The 17,293-nt window shown below is 34.1% G+C and overlaps 1 protein-coding gene across 7 annotated transcripts in view; it reads right to left on the bottom strand.

The window, feature by feature from the left end:
• The window catches only part of LOC118190077 (uncharacterized), a 115,150-nt gene that overhangs the window by 60,930 nt on the left and 36,927 nt on the right, over nt 1-17,293 (bottom strand). For all 7 annotated transcript variants that reach the window (XR_004758357.2, XR_004758356.2, XM_035360798.2 and 4 more), the window contains exons 12-18: nt 11,419-11,531; nt 11,220-11,320; nt 7,382-7,420; nt 7,161-7,288; nt 6,981-7,051; nt 5,750-5,814; nt 2,776-2,923 (exon numbers count right to left, since the gene is read on the bottom strand). Coding sequence is in view for 5 of the 7 variants with exons in the window: in XM_035360798.2 (XP_035216689.1) it covers nt 2,776-2,923; nt 5,750-5,814; nt 6,981-7,051; nt 7,161-7,288; nt 7,382-7,420; nt 11,220-11,320; nt 11,419-11,531 (665 nt within the window). In the remaining 2 variants the exon portion in view is untranslated. The remainder of the gene's footprint in view (nt 1-2,775; nt 2,924-5,749; nt 5,815-6,980; nt 7,052-7,160; nt 7,289-7,381; nt 7,421-11,219; nt 11,321-11,418; nt 11,532-17,293) is intronic.

The raw sequence follows: 17,293 nt of genomic DNA, 5'->3' as shown, positions 1-17,293 counted from the left end.
GCGGGAATTTTACGTATGAATAAATATTTATGGTATGGCATATGTGAAGAAAAATACAAACCTAAAATCCTTAAATTTAAGTTTACAGAATTTGGTGCTATTTGGTAAAACAATATAGATCCAAACTTTTAAAAGATAATCTGCTAATTATCACTGTATATTGTAAGTACCACAGAGACAGGGAAAGGGTGTAAATGACCTTTTATTAACTCAAATAAAGTTTAACAGTCGGCATCTACTCATGCTTACGAATCCAACAATTGTTGCTTAACTTTAAGATAATGGATGAAATAAAGATAATGAAAATAAGTTAGCCTGAAAGCTTTACAATTGAAATAGCGCACAAGCTGGCTCTGACCTAAGGTCGGCTTAAACAAACCTAATGACAAGAATAACTCAACGCCGCAGATACTAATAGCAAAGGCACATTTAACAACGTAGTCTTCAAACACGCAGAACACGCTCGATTGTACTCTCTAAAACCTTACTTTAAATAGTCTCTTCTTTCTTCCTCATTTGAATACTGCGCGAGCCAGAAATTTACATTCTGGCAGGAAAATAAAAATTAGGGAGATAGGATAGGATAGAAAATTAACATAAAATAACTGCTTAGAAACTTAAATGATGCCTTATAAGTTAAGAAAAGATATCGCCGGAAAATCAGTAAAAGATAAGTCTCTTATCTCGATCCTCTGCTTCATCGGTTTACTGATTGCATGTTGCAATCCGTACATATTGGACCCGACTTCGGGCTTGTTCCGCTTCCTGGCTGCAAACTCTCCGTTATCGATACTCTCTTTACATCTGACACTTATATATGATAAATTTTTATCACTTTTCCAAATTAAAGAAGAATGAGAAAATGAGTATACTCAGAAGGATTAGTCAGATTGCAAAACTTCATTAACAAGGTTATGATATTCCACCATTTTTATATACATTTTTATAGAGATAAAGAAGTATATTTACGAAATGAATTTATAATGCTGATTTCTAGTATTTTGAATTGTATCGTAAATAGTTTTAGAAAGACAGAATTCCTGGCAATTATTATTGTTTCCACAGAATGCGGATTAAAAACACTGAGCTGAAATAATTGTAATAACTGCTCGGGCAAGTGCTGCTCTGGTAAATAAAAACGGTTATACAAATTTAAGTTATCGGTTAACAAATGTAAGGCTTACCAAACACCAAAAAAGGCGGATTGTTCGAATTTTTTCTGAACAGACAATGTATAATTTATTCTATCGTGGCATCTCGCAATATCTAAAGATATTGAAAGTCATTTGCCAGCTTCTTTCGTTTGAAACATGTAAAGCTTATAAAAATCAAAATCATTCTTATAAAAATCGAAACTATTCATTTGTTAATTGAATTTTTATTATGAGTTAAAAACTTGATACTGGTATCTAGTTTAGGGGAAATATTCGTTTACTTCTGGCCATGTTGTAGTAATAATGTATCTGAATTTCACTAACTAATTTGATTTCAATTTACGTCTTTTCTATTACTCCATTTCGTCACATACTCTCTCATTCTAGAGATTATGCATATTTGAATAGCAAGCACTTTAGTGTAATGTTAGAGGAGTAGGAGTAGCTCGTAACCGTATGAGAGTTTGGACTAACCCCCTTTGGTTGCCTGCCTATTCAGTGTGTTACTTAATGAGCATCCGCTGCCTCACCGAAACTAGAACTCAAGACGTGCTTGGCTGCTAATTTCAAATTCTGAGTAGCTGTTTGCAGTCGGTTTTTTAAATTAATTAGAAAGTAATTAGATAGTTTATATTAGCTCTGATTAGTAGTTTTTATTAGCTCCAATTAGTAAGTAATTAGATATTTTAAATGCTACACTTTTAAAGGCAAGTTTTGTGTTCACTACCAGATCAAGGCGACTAGTAACTTTGTTGTGAAATATTTTTTATTTTAGCCTCACAAGTCGTGAGGTAAATTAAATTTACATTTAATTTTTGTTGAATACTTGAGTCTGTTTCTTTTCAGAAAATAGCTTAGTTAGTAGTGAAAATTTACTCAGCTAGATTCTGCGCAACATTTGAAAGATATTAGTTGTGCTTGAATAATTTAATTATTTATTCTAGAATGATGGAAAAATTACTACCATAAATCATCAGCGTAAAACAAAATTGTCCGTAGGAATGACAGCGAGAAAATTGCATGGGGTAAATATCAGTGACAGCCTATGATGCCAAAGCGTTCGGGAGTGTATTTAACTTACAAACAGTGTTTCATTTTATTGTATGTGATATGAAATGTATAAATATTATACAATTAAAAAACTGTAAGTTCTAAGTGACATTTTTTCCAGAATTCTGAATTCAATATATCGGTTAAATTCTGTTGTAAATAGCATCCTTTAATGTTATTTATGTCTCAGTTTATTCATTTTACTGATGTTTATTTTTTCATTATTTGAGATGCGTTCTTTTTATCTTGAATAATGATTTTATTTTCGTAACAAACCTTTCAAGAATAAATTGCTCTAAAGTACAGATAAATTTTTAATAGTAGTTTTACTTTAATCACAAATTATTCCTTTTTTCTGTGTTATTTTAACTTCTCTTGGAATAATGGGATTTTTGAGCTAACTGTATAAGTTATCCCTAGTAAAATCTTTCGTACATCGGAATTGAGTACATTTTTTATCTGTTACGGATTATAAATAGTGCTTTATTGACATTACATTAGATTATTACACAAAAAAATAATTATTTAAGCATTATGTATAAATATTAAAAATTAAATATTAGAAACACACCTCTCCTAAACCATAGTTGGCGGTTATGGTCATAACTGTTGGATTCCCTGTCAAAGGATCACAAGTGAAAAGAACCCCGGCAACATCACAGGCCACCATCTCCTGAATGACCACAGCCATGGGAGAATTCAGGTACTGACCATAACGCCTGCAATTGAAGATTAAATAACTAAATACATTTTCCTTAACACATGGCGATATTAAAGAGCGATATTAAAGGAGGAAGAACCTGAGCTTTATTGCGAAATATTTCATTTTGGAATATAAAAGTGAAAATTTTTATAAAGACAGTGTCATAAAAATACAGTGTATTGTAGTACTCTTCAAACGGTATTATGTGGAATGCTGTGGTCCGTTCATCTCATTTAGGGGTTAAGGCAAATCAAAATCAAAATATGAATATGAATGAATCATGGGACCGTGAAACTAAGCAACTAAAATAATTAGTTAAAAATTTATTTTTTTATTTTATCCTTATCTAAAACCAACTTATGTTCAAATTTATCTTTACATATACAAAGATAGTCAGTCATATTGCATGAAATGCGGAATCAATGTAATTAATTTTTCCAGGAAATACGTAAAAGACAAAGTAAATCAAAGTATTACGCTATTTGCCTCTGAATAAAGTGCCTTTGAGCAAAGTGAATATCTGAGTGAATTTCTGCAGTGCCTCTGAGTAAGGACTAAAAGTGATTTGCTATGTATTCGAAGTATCATTTGGAAGAACGTGAAGTCGCAAATCGTCGAAGGCGTGTAGAAGCAGGGCAGACAATTATGGAAACGGTAAGATGCGGGAATATATTTAGACAGATAGTCTCCATGCTATGAAAACAGATTTCAAAACTCTGGAACTGTTGTAAGGAGGCTTGAATAAGGTCGTAAACGAATAATAACTGTTAAGAAGATCGATATCTGGCAAGAACTATCCCATCGTAACACGTAGTCTGCTACTTGGTAGTTACGTTTAGAACTTACTGCCGCAATTGGAACTGTTGTATCATGAAAAATTGCATACAAAAAGCTCAATGAAAAAGGTCTTTATGCCAGAAAGCCATCAAATACGTTTTTATCGCCTTCTCAACAAAAGAGGGATCGCTTAAATGGAAGCAAAGAACATCACAAGTGAGAGTGAAGAGTGAATACCCGTTGTTTCATGTTCTCTTTATACTGATGAGTCTAGGATTTGTTTAATGTCTGATTCTAAACGTGTGTACATCTGGAGAGAATCATGAACGAACATTATATAACGTAATCGTTCCTCCAATGCAGCTGTGATGATATAGGGCAGAATAATGATCTATGGCCGTACGTCCTACACATTTGCAACAACGGCTCTCTGACAAGCCGGATATCGAGGGCTGCGTTCTCGAAACCTGAAGTAAGATTTTTCAGAGGTGTATATGGATCTGAATTTTTATTAAGGAGCGGCAATACTCTTCAACAGTAAGCAATACTCGCGGATGAATTCCTTGAAAATGGACACTGAGAGAATACCATGGCCAGCAAAATCTACTGATCTGAGCCCGATAGTGAACTTAGGGACTATCTTGGAAACGCAATTTCACGGAGTCATCCTTCTCCTAGTAATATAAGTGTTTTGGATGCTGCATTGCTGAAGAGTGGACTTAATTCACCTAAATGTGATAAACAGCGTTTTTGCTAGCTTGAAAAATGTTGCGATATGTTTGTACATGTCAAAGAAGATCATATTCCATATTAAATGCCTTGATTTTTGTGTTATTATTTTTTTTCTGAACTTTCTTTGTAATATATTATTACCACTTTTATTGTTTCATACTACAGTTTTGTAACATATGCAGAGCTCTTAATTTTTTTCCTTTGTGTTTATGTATCATTCCACATAAATTGATAAAATTATAGTCCACAGTTTCTAAGAAATCGGTAATTCCATTCATGGAAAGGTCATTTTGGACCTGGGCTAAATATCAAATAGGTATGTTTTTATCAGCAATGCTATGGAATTTCATTTTCCTTTCTGTTTCTTCATAAAGTACTTCAATATTGACATATTTTTAACGATTTTTAATACTTTGTTTTCTGAAGACCGTAAGAGTTTAAAAATAATCACAACAAAATTAACACTTTATATATTTTTGAAGTGATAAAATTTGAAAATTACTTGTATGAAGGAAGTAATATTGACTTCAATAACTTGCTAAGAAAGACTAGCATTCATTTTTGTTTTATTCCTTGTTCGGTAAATGAATAATGAATTTTTAATTACCTTTGCTTTTGTATTTAATCGTAATATTTTTTGCTTTAATATTTATGCAGACGTAATGGCGGGAAAACTGCTTTCATTAATTTACAAAATGAAAAAATGAAGTGTAAAAATTCTGACTTTATGTTTGTAAATTTGTCTATATATGTATGTGTTACTATTTCTAATTAAAATGAAACGACGGGTAAAAATTCTTCAGAAGAAATTAAGGCTCGTAACTAGTTTTTTTTTTTTAAGATAAAAAGGCTCTTTAATTAAGATGAGTAACTGAAATGAAGGTAGGGGCTTCTTAAACTTCTGTATTAAATATTATACATTGATGAACTATTATGAATTTAGAAATAAAGTATTTTAACCTTTTAAAAATACAGGTAGTATTTTAAACAGATTAAGCAAAGCTACGATAAAATAATTTTTTATAATATTAATAGTGGTAAATTATGCAATTAAACTACACGTACCACATTCTTAAATTGAAATTCCGAATATATTTTTTCTTGTTAGTAGAATCCTTTGCAAGTTGTACAAACAGAGCTATACTGTATTAATATCAATCTAATCTAAAAATTCGCTTGCATTATTTAGCTATACATTTTCATTAAGAGATCTGAAGAAAGTAACTTTCTAATACTGAAAGAAAAAAGACTAATTTTCTTGTGCGGGAGTATTTAAATAGATAAGATATATAAAATTCATTATATTGTTTAAAACTTTCACCCTGATACAAACCTTTTATACTGAATAGCAATATATCCAAACTGTGAGGCCCAACACTTTTTGATTGCCTGTAGAATCTTAAAGAAAGAAATATTTTTGTTTTAAGTGAGTTATTAAAAAAACTGAGCAATATTTATACTGTAACAGGTACTATAGCGTGTAATACATACATAATAAAAGTTAAACAAATACTTAATATACTCATATTGTTGTATGGTACTATGGTTATAATCAGTACCATGGAAACGTAACGTAACGATTTGAAAGAAAATTTGGAAAGACATTATTATAGACGTTTCTGATTCGGACAGGCGAGCGAGAAAATATTATAAAGTAGGCTAATTTGTTTCTTGAAGAAGAGATATCTGTACCATATTCTCCTGAAATGCTAAATGCCTTTTTCTAAATTAGCGTCAATCTATAATATTAAATTTTACTACAACATTTCTTCAGTTAATAATCTGTATTAACTGATCTGTACCTGTTGATTATGTATTACTCCCAGTCGGTCAAATTTAAGTTAGGATATATAAACGATAGTCATAGTTATGTTTACTCTTTTCTTTTTTAAGACATAATCTTAATTTATAGATGGCAGAGGCAATAATTCGCATAAAGACATATCAGTTGCTACGCAGTTAAGTCAAAGATCTCAGGTATAATAATGTAAGAGAAAATTAAAAACTTATTCTGTATAGTTCTGTATAGACATCGAAATTAACAGATTTTTCATTAAAATTTACGCATTTTTCGCTGCGATATCTTATTTGTCTAGTGGCTCCATCTGTACTCGTTTAGGAGAACAAGCAGTTGAACTCTATTTTGTGGCGCTTCAGTGTTTAATAATGCGCGCAAATAACTCCTGCAGAATGCTGTCATTATAATGCTTGACGATGTTTTCCAACAGAGTGAGGCAAATTTTCATTGCTGCTCTGCTAGTGTGAAGTCTGAGCTTAGACCTTTTTTTTGCTTAACATGATGCTTCGATTAGGTTTTCCTCTATTTATTTATTTTTAGAGCAAACGATGTTAGTGCAAAACTATATCTAATTTCGAATATGTTTTCCAATTAATGAAGTTTTCAGAATTAAAGCAGGATTCTTAGCTCTGTTTATGAAGAAAAACCTATAACTATAAAAAATTAAAAGAATTCCTATGATAAATGTTTTATATGCATGTAAGATAGCGTATAATTATTTACAAATTGAAACAGGTTATGAAATTAACACAAAGTTAATGCTTACTTCCTTTATTCCTGAGATGCCTAAGAAAGTGTCCATCTGACCAGCAGCAGACATTTGTTCGGTGTCTTCACCTGAATTCAAGGAACAAAATTTGAATTAATCCTAATAAACCGTCTTGTTAACGCAATCTATATTAACATAAGGCTACAATATTCAAGGAAGCTTGAGGAAACGACATACCAGTAGCTGAAGATCGAATGGCAAATTTTTTCGATTGAAATTTTTCTCCAAAGGTTCTCTTCAAACAGATTTCAATGGCCTCCCTAGTTTCTCTAGAAAACTCAGTTCTCGTAATATCTGCATATAAGCTAAAATTAAGCGGAGAAAGTTGCATTGTGCCAAATGAAGACAATTAATATTAGTTATTGTTCAAAAGACTTACTAGTGGAAAATATGATTACCTTTCACAGACTTCTTTAACATTTCCTTCAGTTCTCCCACTATTTGAAGTAAAAAACCGAAACAAAAAATATTAGAAAATTAGAACTGGATTTATGGATGCAATTCTAAGTTTTGTTTAATACCATTCATATCAATTTTACTAACAATTTAAGGATAAGAAAATTTCATAAAACGTGTATAGGCCACGATTTTTCACTTTATCATCTACAAAATCATATGAATACCGAGCGGTTTTATAATGAAAGTGATAAACCTATTAGATACTCGGACCTATTAGAGCCCTTTCTGGTTAAGCTTCATTCACACGGTGGTTAAAAAAAAGTCGCCTAAGCCGAGCTTCGTTGTTAGACAACTAGACCTTGTTACGCCACAAGCGTGTTTAAGGATTTTGCCTCAATGATCTAACTTTCAACTTTATGCCATTTCGTATAACAGCCGATCAATAACAGGGAACCAAACATTGGTCAATAATTTCACTGAGTCGGCTACACGTTTAAGCATGCACAACTTTACCTTTCCTGACTGGCTGTGACTTAAACCCTACTAAAGGGGTGTAAATGGACTTAATGACTTTTATGCCTTACACTATAATGCTTTATGACAAAAAACTGTCGTCTGAACGAAGCATTAAAGTATATCGTTGAAAATATTATATGAATGACATGAAAAGAAAATTGCAATAAAAAAAATAATAGTTCAGACTTCGACCATTAGATAGCGATATGCGTTTGAATTAAGAACCTTTAAAACGGAAGTAGTCAACGCTGTAAAATGATCATTATTAATGGTGTCTTTTGAAAAGATGGATCTATTTTTATTCGTCAAACAATTTTATTAGAACGACTGTGATAGTTCAGTTGCACTGCTAGAATACCCGACGTCTGGAAAGGCTTGCGAAAACGGCCTAAGTCCAAGAATTGTTTGGAAAGAAAATAGCTAAATTTGAAAAACCTGGGTAGGTAGGTATGTTGATGGGAAGAGGGCGGAAAAGGGATTTAAAATGAAACTGTGGAAGAAGTCGCTGATGCAGTAGTTCTTGACAAAGTATCCTGTTCCTGTTATTCCTACTGATGTGATTGAGAGGTGTCATGTGATTTATACAGTACGAAAAGTTTTTATCATCGATTTCAAAGTGCTATCCATAGAATATCCACATGGTGCAAAAGTTGCAGTTTCAAAATTCGCATCAACGAACTTATTTTGCTTACCAGTGTTTAGCGAGGACAACCGTTGACAATGCATGGCCTTTTATGGTCAGACGAGGCTCATTTTGCCTTTAGCGGACTAGTGAACTCTCATACTGTTGCGTTATGCGTTACTTCAGGTACCACTGCTGTGCATGAACAGCTTTTGCATTCTGATTACGTGACTATATGGTGTAGTTTCCTACTAAGTTAATTTTTGGCTCCGTATTCTTAGAGTACTCCTCAAGGCTCTAAAAGATGTATCCATTACTATATATGCCCATTACGGAGAACTTCAGCAGTAGTACGTCATTCTAGTCTGTAAGTAATAGGAATGCTTCGAGACTATTGTCTACACGTGAGATGGTGCAAAATCCCATCTCATCCATCAAGTGAAGGAACTATTTTGTGCTCACTTTGGATATAATCCAATAATTTCGAGAAACTTTCTGAATGTCTGGCTTCTTCGTTCTCCGGGGTTAAATCACTGTGATTACTGATTGCGAAATTTTTGAGTCCGCGTCTGTGCAGAAAAGACCGTGGATTCTGCCTGGAGTGATACCAAGCATAACATTCCGTGCTGCTACAATTCCTCAAGAAAACCTTCCTTCTGATGTTGAACATGCTATAAAATACTTTGGGGAAAATGTTTGATGTAAGTGGAATGAACCTTAAGCAAACGCTGTGATTAAATAAATTTTATATTTCCAATTTCTGTTTTATATTCTTCATACTTCATCGTTTCAGATGGTGGTCGGAATTCGAAGCATTCTTATTTATTACAATTTGCTTTTTTCTCGTTGCCCAAATAAAACAAATATTAAATTTCAACGAAATACATCTTTCACAAAGATTGTAAGTAAGTTTGAACAGAGTCAATTTTATTGTAGCCGCTTTGATTATGGGAAATTTATTTACTTTTGATTATAGGTATTCACATTCACCCAGAAATTGTATTCAGTTGATGAAACTTCAGTCTTACTCTATAGACAGTGTAACATGAAACAAAAAAATATTTATATGTATCCAGGTGAGCAGCCATTTTAACATCACAGCTGTAGGTTGTTCCATATGTATTGATACAAACTTAAAAGAGTAGCTAGGGGACATCAAAGAGAGTAAGAATTGCATAGCAACTCATGACCTTTTCTGGTCTTGGAACGCGGTGTCAGAGGTACAATAAATGAAGGGACAGAAGACAGAGGTTACTAGAAATATTTATTGTTCATAATATTGCATAATACTGTAGTAGATGATACCATTTCAAAATATTAAAACAGATATTCAAAGTTTGAACTGTTACAAACTATGCATGCGTTACACTGATATACCATGGACTGGCGGACACGGTCAAAACCACCTAGATATTTGCTTGGATAAAAATTTGCAGTAGCACAGACGATTCTTAAGCCAAATACATTTCAGATTCGACAGGTGTTTCATATACGGCAGCTTTAAGTACTCTCTACAGGAAGAAATCCATGTTGCTGAAACCTAGAGAGCTTGGGGGCCAGGCAGACAGTCCATCACGCCCAATCCGTTGTTGATTAAACGACACATTCAGTGGCTCTAAACACATCTTCCATCATGTTGAAAACCCATGTTGCGCCTCCCATTTCGTGGCACAAAGTAAAAAAAGGTGAACTAATTTGCTGATGGTAACAAATAAGGCCTGACTATGTAGTCGCTGCCAAAACACTGTGAGCAACAGGATAATGGCGTACCATAATGTTTGCGGTCATCGGTTACTATGCAGTTATCAATCTTTTTGACATGCCCTATCCGCCCTTAAAGTTTGCATCAATATCTATGGGACACCCTGTATGCCTAAAAGTGCTGATTATGGCAGAGTTTCTTTAGGTTATTACATGTAAAAACCACCATAAAAGTACTCTTTTCCATTGTTTTTAGAAGATAATTTTATGAATTAATTTATTTATAAGTATTTTAATCTGCCTAGTTTCTTACAGTGTAATACCCTACATTCCTCAAATAGATAAATAATATTTAAACGATCAAAAATTTATAATAATAATATCAACAAATTTTTATTTAATTACTTAATTTGAGGTCGTTGACAAGTAGTTTATTGCTTCAACATAAAAATACGCATTGCAATATAAATGATTTGATACAAAAATGCATATCTTATTAGCTTCCAAGAAGCGGGTGCTGAATTTTCCTCCCCCTATTGATGCGCAGGGTGGCAATCTTTGACAATATTTATCATCCTCTGGCATTTGTATTTAGACAGTAACGGCTAAATGACTAACTTCTCACAAAAGCTGTTTTATATCTGTAACTGAATTAAATGTTTTCAAAATGAATTAAATCAAATCGAAACTTGCTTTCTCAATTACGATAAAACACACAGGAGAATCAAATGCAATTCTTGGTATGCGTAAGCTGCTAGAAAACTGGCAACGTGTTAGAGGACAGAAAATTTTTATCTTTTACAGAGTAGTTAGGAGTCTTAAGGTAAGTATCTTTTATACTTCTGATAAAGACCAGTTTTAAAAGCAACCACTTTTGCACTAATCATCCAACTGACATTGAATGCATTTAGTAGAAATAAACAGAAACGAAAATTTATGAAGATAGGTTTTTTTTTAAATACTTAATTTTTCGAAATTCATGTACTAAATATACTCACTAAAGAACATCTTCCAACATTTCAATTTTTTTAAGAATTTCCATTGTAATGAAACTTTTGTAAGCTGATGTAGTCACTACGACACCACTAGGAACTATAAACTATAAAAAGTAAATTAATTTTTTATAGAGCTACTGCAGTTTGTATTATGACACAAAACAAATTAGTATTCAAAATTATAGAAAATATCTTGACTCACCGTGGGAAGATCCCTGCTTAATTCTGTTAATTTTCCCAGTGAGGAACCTTTTCCGCCTGTTACTTCGGGTGCTTGACATATCTCACTAGAGAAAGAGACGACCAATGGTGCCGCTAATCGAAAAATTAAAAACAATTATATTTGCAACATAATGAATTCTAACATGATCCTTCACGATTCTAGATAAATTTTGTCATGTATGGAAATGAGTGATTGACAGAACTGAAAAAGGAACTAGAGGAGCTACGCGCAACTTTCGCCTATACAGCTGGTTGAAGCCTTCCCTCTGTTAAGTTTATCTTTTCCGCTCTTTTTTATACTTCTACTTGGACTGACTTTGTATAGTGAAAACGTCAGTATTTAGCAAGAAAAACGAAGATAAAATAGAGTATCCTAGCTTACGATCAGCTACGCGCCCAGCGCCTCACTAAGGTGACCCCTCAGTGCCAGTTTTCCAAGAATTACCCTCTTTGGAAATATAGAAATACAATTCTCGTGAATGTCGAAATGACCTGAAGACGAAGATTTTGAAACTGAAGATGATTCCTTTTGTGAGGAATTTGAGCAGCATGAGTTAAATGATTTGGCACAAGATTTGAGACTAGCCAAAGAAGCTCAAGAGATATTAGCATCAAGACTGCACGATTAAAACTTGCTTAAAAAAGGAGCTAGGTTATCCTACTTCGGTCAAAAAAAAGGGCATTTATACAATACCTTCGAAGTGATGATGAATTTGCGTATTGCCAAAACGTGTGTGGTTTAATGGAAGAGTTGGGAATTTCAGCCTCTAACGCAACTCATAGCGATTCTTCAACAATAGCTCAAACTTGAGCTTGAAATGTCTCCTTCTCCGCTATGGAAATTTATTTGGTGCACTCCCAATAGGACATTCTGTTTCTGTGAAGAATATGATGACATAAGAAGAGTCATTGATTTGTTGTAATATCACAGGCACTAGTGGATCACATGTATTACCTAAAAATAATCTGCTTCTTCCTTGGTCATCAACTCGAATTTACCAAGCGTTCTTTTTTCGTGTTTATGGAGAGCAGAGCTTGTGAAAAGCACTGAGTGTAGTCGAACGGGCCGTCAAGGTCTAACCTGAAACCTGGTGATACAAATATTCTACATCAGCCACTTGTTGGCAGAAAAAATATTATATTTCCACCTCTGCATATAAAACTGGGTCTCATGAAGTAATTTGGTTAAAGCTTTGCCAATTGAAGGAAACTGTTTGAAGTATCTCCTTTTTGGCATTTCCTAGCCTATCATTTGTAAAGATAGAGGCCGGTATGTTTGATAGTCTAGAAATTCGGTAGCTCCTTGAAGATGAACGTTTAATCGGAACAATAATAATGCTTCAGAAGAATTCTTGATTGGCATTAAAAATATTATCAAAAACGTTCTTAGAAATACACGAGCACGGAATTGCAGCGAAACGGTTAAAAACTTTTGGAGAGCTTCAAAATGCTTGGTTGCGACAAGAGCATTATACTACAATTTTTAGCCATCTCGATAACGTTCCAAAAATCCTTGGTGCAATCAATAATGAGTCGGCTAAGCCATTCCAGTAAGATTTGAAGGTTATAGAGCGCCGGTACCAAGGCAAATGGGATATAAATATAATGGCTGACCATTGTTGGAGCATCAAAACGAGAACGTTTACAGATTAAACGACTAGAAAAAGCCATAAGCGAAAATTTTCACCTTAATTTGTATGCTTACCGCTAGGTAAAAAAAGATTACTATTTGAATGAATAAAATATAATTTGCAGTAACTACATATCGCATTTGTATGAATAAAACCAGTCTCTGTGAATAGTATATTTGCTATGTTTTCTCTTTATTTTCCTGTATAGGCATATTTTGTAGGTTTTTTTACGACAAAGAGAGGGTATTCTGTACCTTAAAAAGCTGATGTGATAGAGAAAAACTGACGTTACTTTGACGTTACTTTTGACTTTTGACGTTACTTTTTGAACAAAGTTAGCCTATAACAAGTGACAAAAGACAACAAAATTGTTGTTCGCCAATGCAATTTAAATGAAAATAGCGAAATCTGAATTGTACACAGATCTAATATTGATGCGATATTTGTACATATGCGGGTAATTTTAGTGAAATTATATGTGAAATTGTTGTATTCTTCTGTTTAATGTAATAAGAAAATATAAAGTTAAGATGCTGTGCTGGAAAAATAAGAATACAGGGAATGCCTAGTTAACATTTAATAAATGGGTATCTCGCCAAATTAATCGCGAAATCTCGCTTTGTGTGGCGAGATATCACAAAGCTGGCAACGGTTTTGGCGACTGATTTTTAAGAATTGAATTGATTTTTAAGAACTGAAGTTGGAGAGAAATCGCCAAAATTCGAAACCTTGGTAACGGTGTGGTTCAGTCCCTGTGTAACTGTAATGGTTGTTGATGTTCTGTAACTTAATTAATGTTATGTAACCGTATTCGGCCTTCATATGCCTTCCAGTAATTTTGAGAAGCAGAAAGTACTAGAAATATCTCGGCTGTCAAGTAAAAGCTGTATAAAGCCAGAGACAGCATCTGCTCTCAGTTAATGGAGGTAATCAGCTCTTAGTTAAACTAACAACTCTGTTAATGAGTTGTTAGTTTCGAGCGAATTCACATTTTTTAGATATCCGTGAAACTTTCGCCTTCTGCATGCACTTTGCATTCGACTGTGTTTACGTTCTAAGTAGTTTGAAATGTAACTACTGTTTATACTCTGTAATACAGTTAACACCTGTACAAGTAACTCTATGGAAAGTTCCAGTGTTTTCAAAAGAAGTTCCAGTGTTTTATTTTATCAAAAGAAGTGTTTCTTTTGATAAAATAAATTTTATCTACCTATCATTGGACCTGTATGCATTCAATCTAGTACGAACCCATACTCTCGCAGCACGTTTTGGTGTCAGAAGTGAGGTTGAATGCCGGGGACAGAGCAATGAATGAGCAACTAAGACAGCTCGTAATGCCTTTACTGCATTTCAAGAAAAGACGGAGGGTGCAGTCAACTCCGTTAAAGAAGCGATAAAGTTGTTCAAAGATGGAAGCTCGTCAAGAATCCGTAAAAGAGAGATGAAAGCTGTTCAAGAAAAGATTGAAGCAGGTCAAGAAGAAATGAAAAGAAAAATTAACCGCATAATTGAAAATAAATTGGATGGTATGGAAGGCAGAATAGGCACGGTTGAAGACAAAGTTGGAGAAATTCAAGAAAGAGTTTCTGCTGTGAAACAACATATCGAAGAAAACTTTTCTGCCATCTAACAACCAATTCATGACAGGTTTCTGCTGCTGTCGCCAAGGAAGTTGAGGTTTAAAGAAATCTATAACACCAACTGGTCACAATTCCAACACCTTTAAATTTGAACAAACGTCGCCCCTGCCCTCATCAATGCTATCCACATATGATGGAAAGACCTCCTAACAAGTGCACAAGATGCAGTTCTCTATAGGATATATATGCAGTTCTACACGAGGATTGAGTTAGACGTTATTACTGAAAACTTTACTAATGAATTCCATTCGGCATTACTTGTTAACAGTAAAGAAGCGTCTACAGCACAAAGATTCAAAAGTCCTGCCATAAGGGAACTTATTAAGGCAAGAAATCGTGCAATACAAATTTTTCAGAGGGCACGCTGCTCAGATGATAAACTTGTATTAAATCAACTGAATAACGAGGTCAGGTCCCTCATTAATGTTTGCCCAATGGGGCTGAATCAGATATTTACTCTTTCCAATGATGATAATTCAATATGGAACGCAGTCTCTAAATATAAAACAACCTTCCTGTTATTATGCCTTCAGAGATAATGGAATATATCGAAAACGAAATACCAGAACGTGCCCTGCAATGGATCAAGTCAATATGAAGATGATCAAGGACATGGGAATTATTATGCTTTGTAAATTTACAAAAATTTTCAGTTACGTCTTGCAACTTCAGCACTTTCCGACTGGCTGGCAAACTGCAATAATTTCACCAATACTGAAGCTTGGTAAAGACCTGCCTGATCCCTCGTGCTCTGAGCTCTCAGCAAAATAGCTGAGGCAGCCATCTTAGAGAGAATTAATCAGTACCTTGAAGATCAAATTTTAGTTCCACAGCAACACGAGTTCCATCGAAAACATGCAAGTGGTCATCAACTTCACAGAGTCATTGAAGTCATCTATAAATCCACTAAAAGCAGGGGCATTATTTCTCGATATTGCTAAAGCCTTTCATCGACTGTGGTTGGAGAGATTATTTTACGAATTAATCGTCCTGGGTTTCGCGGACTACATTATGTACACAATAAATTCCTAGCACAAGGATAGATACGCCTCGCCTAATGCAAGTTAGCATCTCACAAGGGCCTTTAATTGGACCTGTATTATTCCTTATTTATGAAAATGACATGCCCGATACCATCAACACTACACTCGTTATGTGCGCTGATGATACAGCGGTCATGTCTCGAAGTGCATCTCTGAGTTCATACACTCACTTCAACTACACATAATGTACTGGAAACTTGGCTCCAGATGTGAGAAATAAAATTTAATATAGTGAATTCTGAGGCAGTGTTTTTTTACCAGGAGGAGAAATATAAACAGGAATATCTTTAAGTATAATATAACTATTATGTGGACCATGCAGGTTACCTATCTCGGGGTTATTCTTGATCAAAAGCTCATAGTTTCACCACATTATAGTATTATTTCTAAGTTTCGGGTTTCTAAAGCTAAGCGCTGTCCCCTAATTCCCCGAAGCTTGGTTTTATCCGTAGACACTAAGTTACTCATATACAAGGCCATGCTGCGTCCCTTACTCACTTACAACTGTCCTGTCTGGGGTTATGCTTGCAAAACTCATATTAAAAAATTAGAAATTTTACAAAATACTGCTCTAAGATAGAACACCTTCTGCATACGAAATATTTCAATTCATGAGGAATTCAAAATTTTAACCATTCAGAAGAATATATCAAAATTAGCCAAAATTTCTTTAAAAAAATCTCTGCAATACTAATAATCCTTCTATGCGAAGGTTATATTATAATGTCACTGACAGTACTAACAGGAGGCCGGGAACTGTTCTCCGTCGACTTGTTTAATTTGCTTGCTCTTCTTAATTATCTGCAGTATTGATTACTCGTTAAGTATTTCTTTTGCTTACTTAATGACCCAGCATGGCTTAATAGAGTATATGTATTTTTATTATTGCTTTGATTCAAGTGCAAACGTGTAAATTTTAGTATAATCTTATTAAATTTACAGTATCTAATTATCATTCCTAGTTACTTTACCTTCTTACCCTTTTTATTTATACTTCTTACCCTTATTTTGGCATTACCATTCTAAAAAAGTATAATTCTGAATTTCAGTCTCCTCCCACCTCTAAACCTGGTTATATTGGCTTGTTCACTTACGTTATTTTCCAGTTAGCAATCACGGATCGAATGTCTGCCAACCACTGCAGCTTCAGCTCACATTTCCGCCCCCAAAGCAGCAGTTATTTTCCAGTTAGCAATCACGGATCGAATGTCTGCCAACCACTACGCTCCTACAGCTTCAGCTCACATTTCCGCCCCGAAGCAGCAGTCACATTTTTTCAACCATTTACCGACTGTGGAATAACCTACTATGAAAATGATTCGGTATATGATGGCTTTTTCATGAGAAAATTGCACGCATCTATTTAAGAACTGTGGTATGATATGGAATACTACGTGTTGCTTATCTTATTACACGCAGGATAGGACTGTATTCATATTCAGGTGCTTGCCTTCATGCGACTGCGTTCGCCTAAGCCTTAACTCCATGCTCAGTACCGATGTTTATTTACGTTCTCAGAGGTAGCCATATTACATGGGTGC

This window comes from Stegodyphus dumicola, chromosome 6 (genome assembly GCF_044657685.1).
Source record: "Stegodyphus dumicola isolate Sdum_Otavi_A_Nest chromosome 6, ASM4465768v1".
NCBI classification, from domain to species: Eukaryota; Metazoa; Arthropoda; class Arachnida; order Araneae; family Eresidae; genus Stegodyphus; species Stegodyphus dumicola.
The sequence above is the reverse complement of the archived record's forward strand: the minus strand, read 5'-3'. Positions and strand labels throughout refer to the sequence as shown.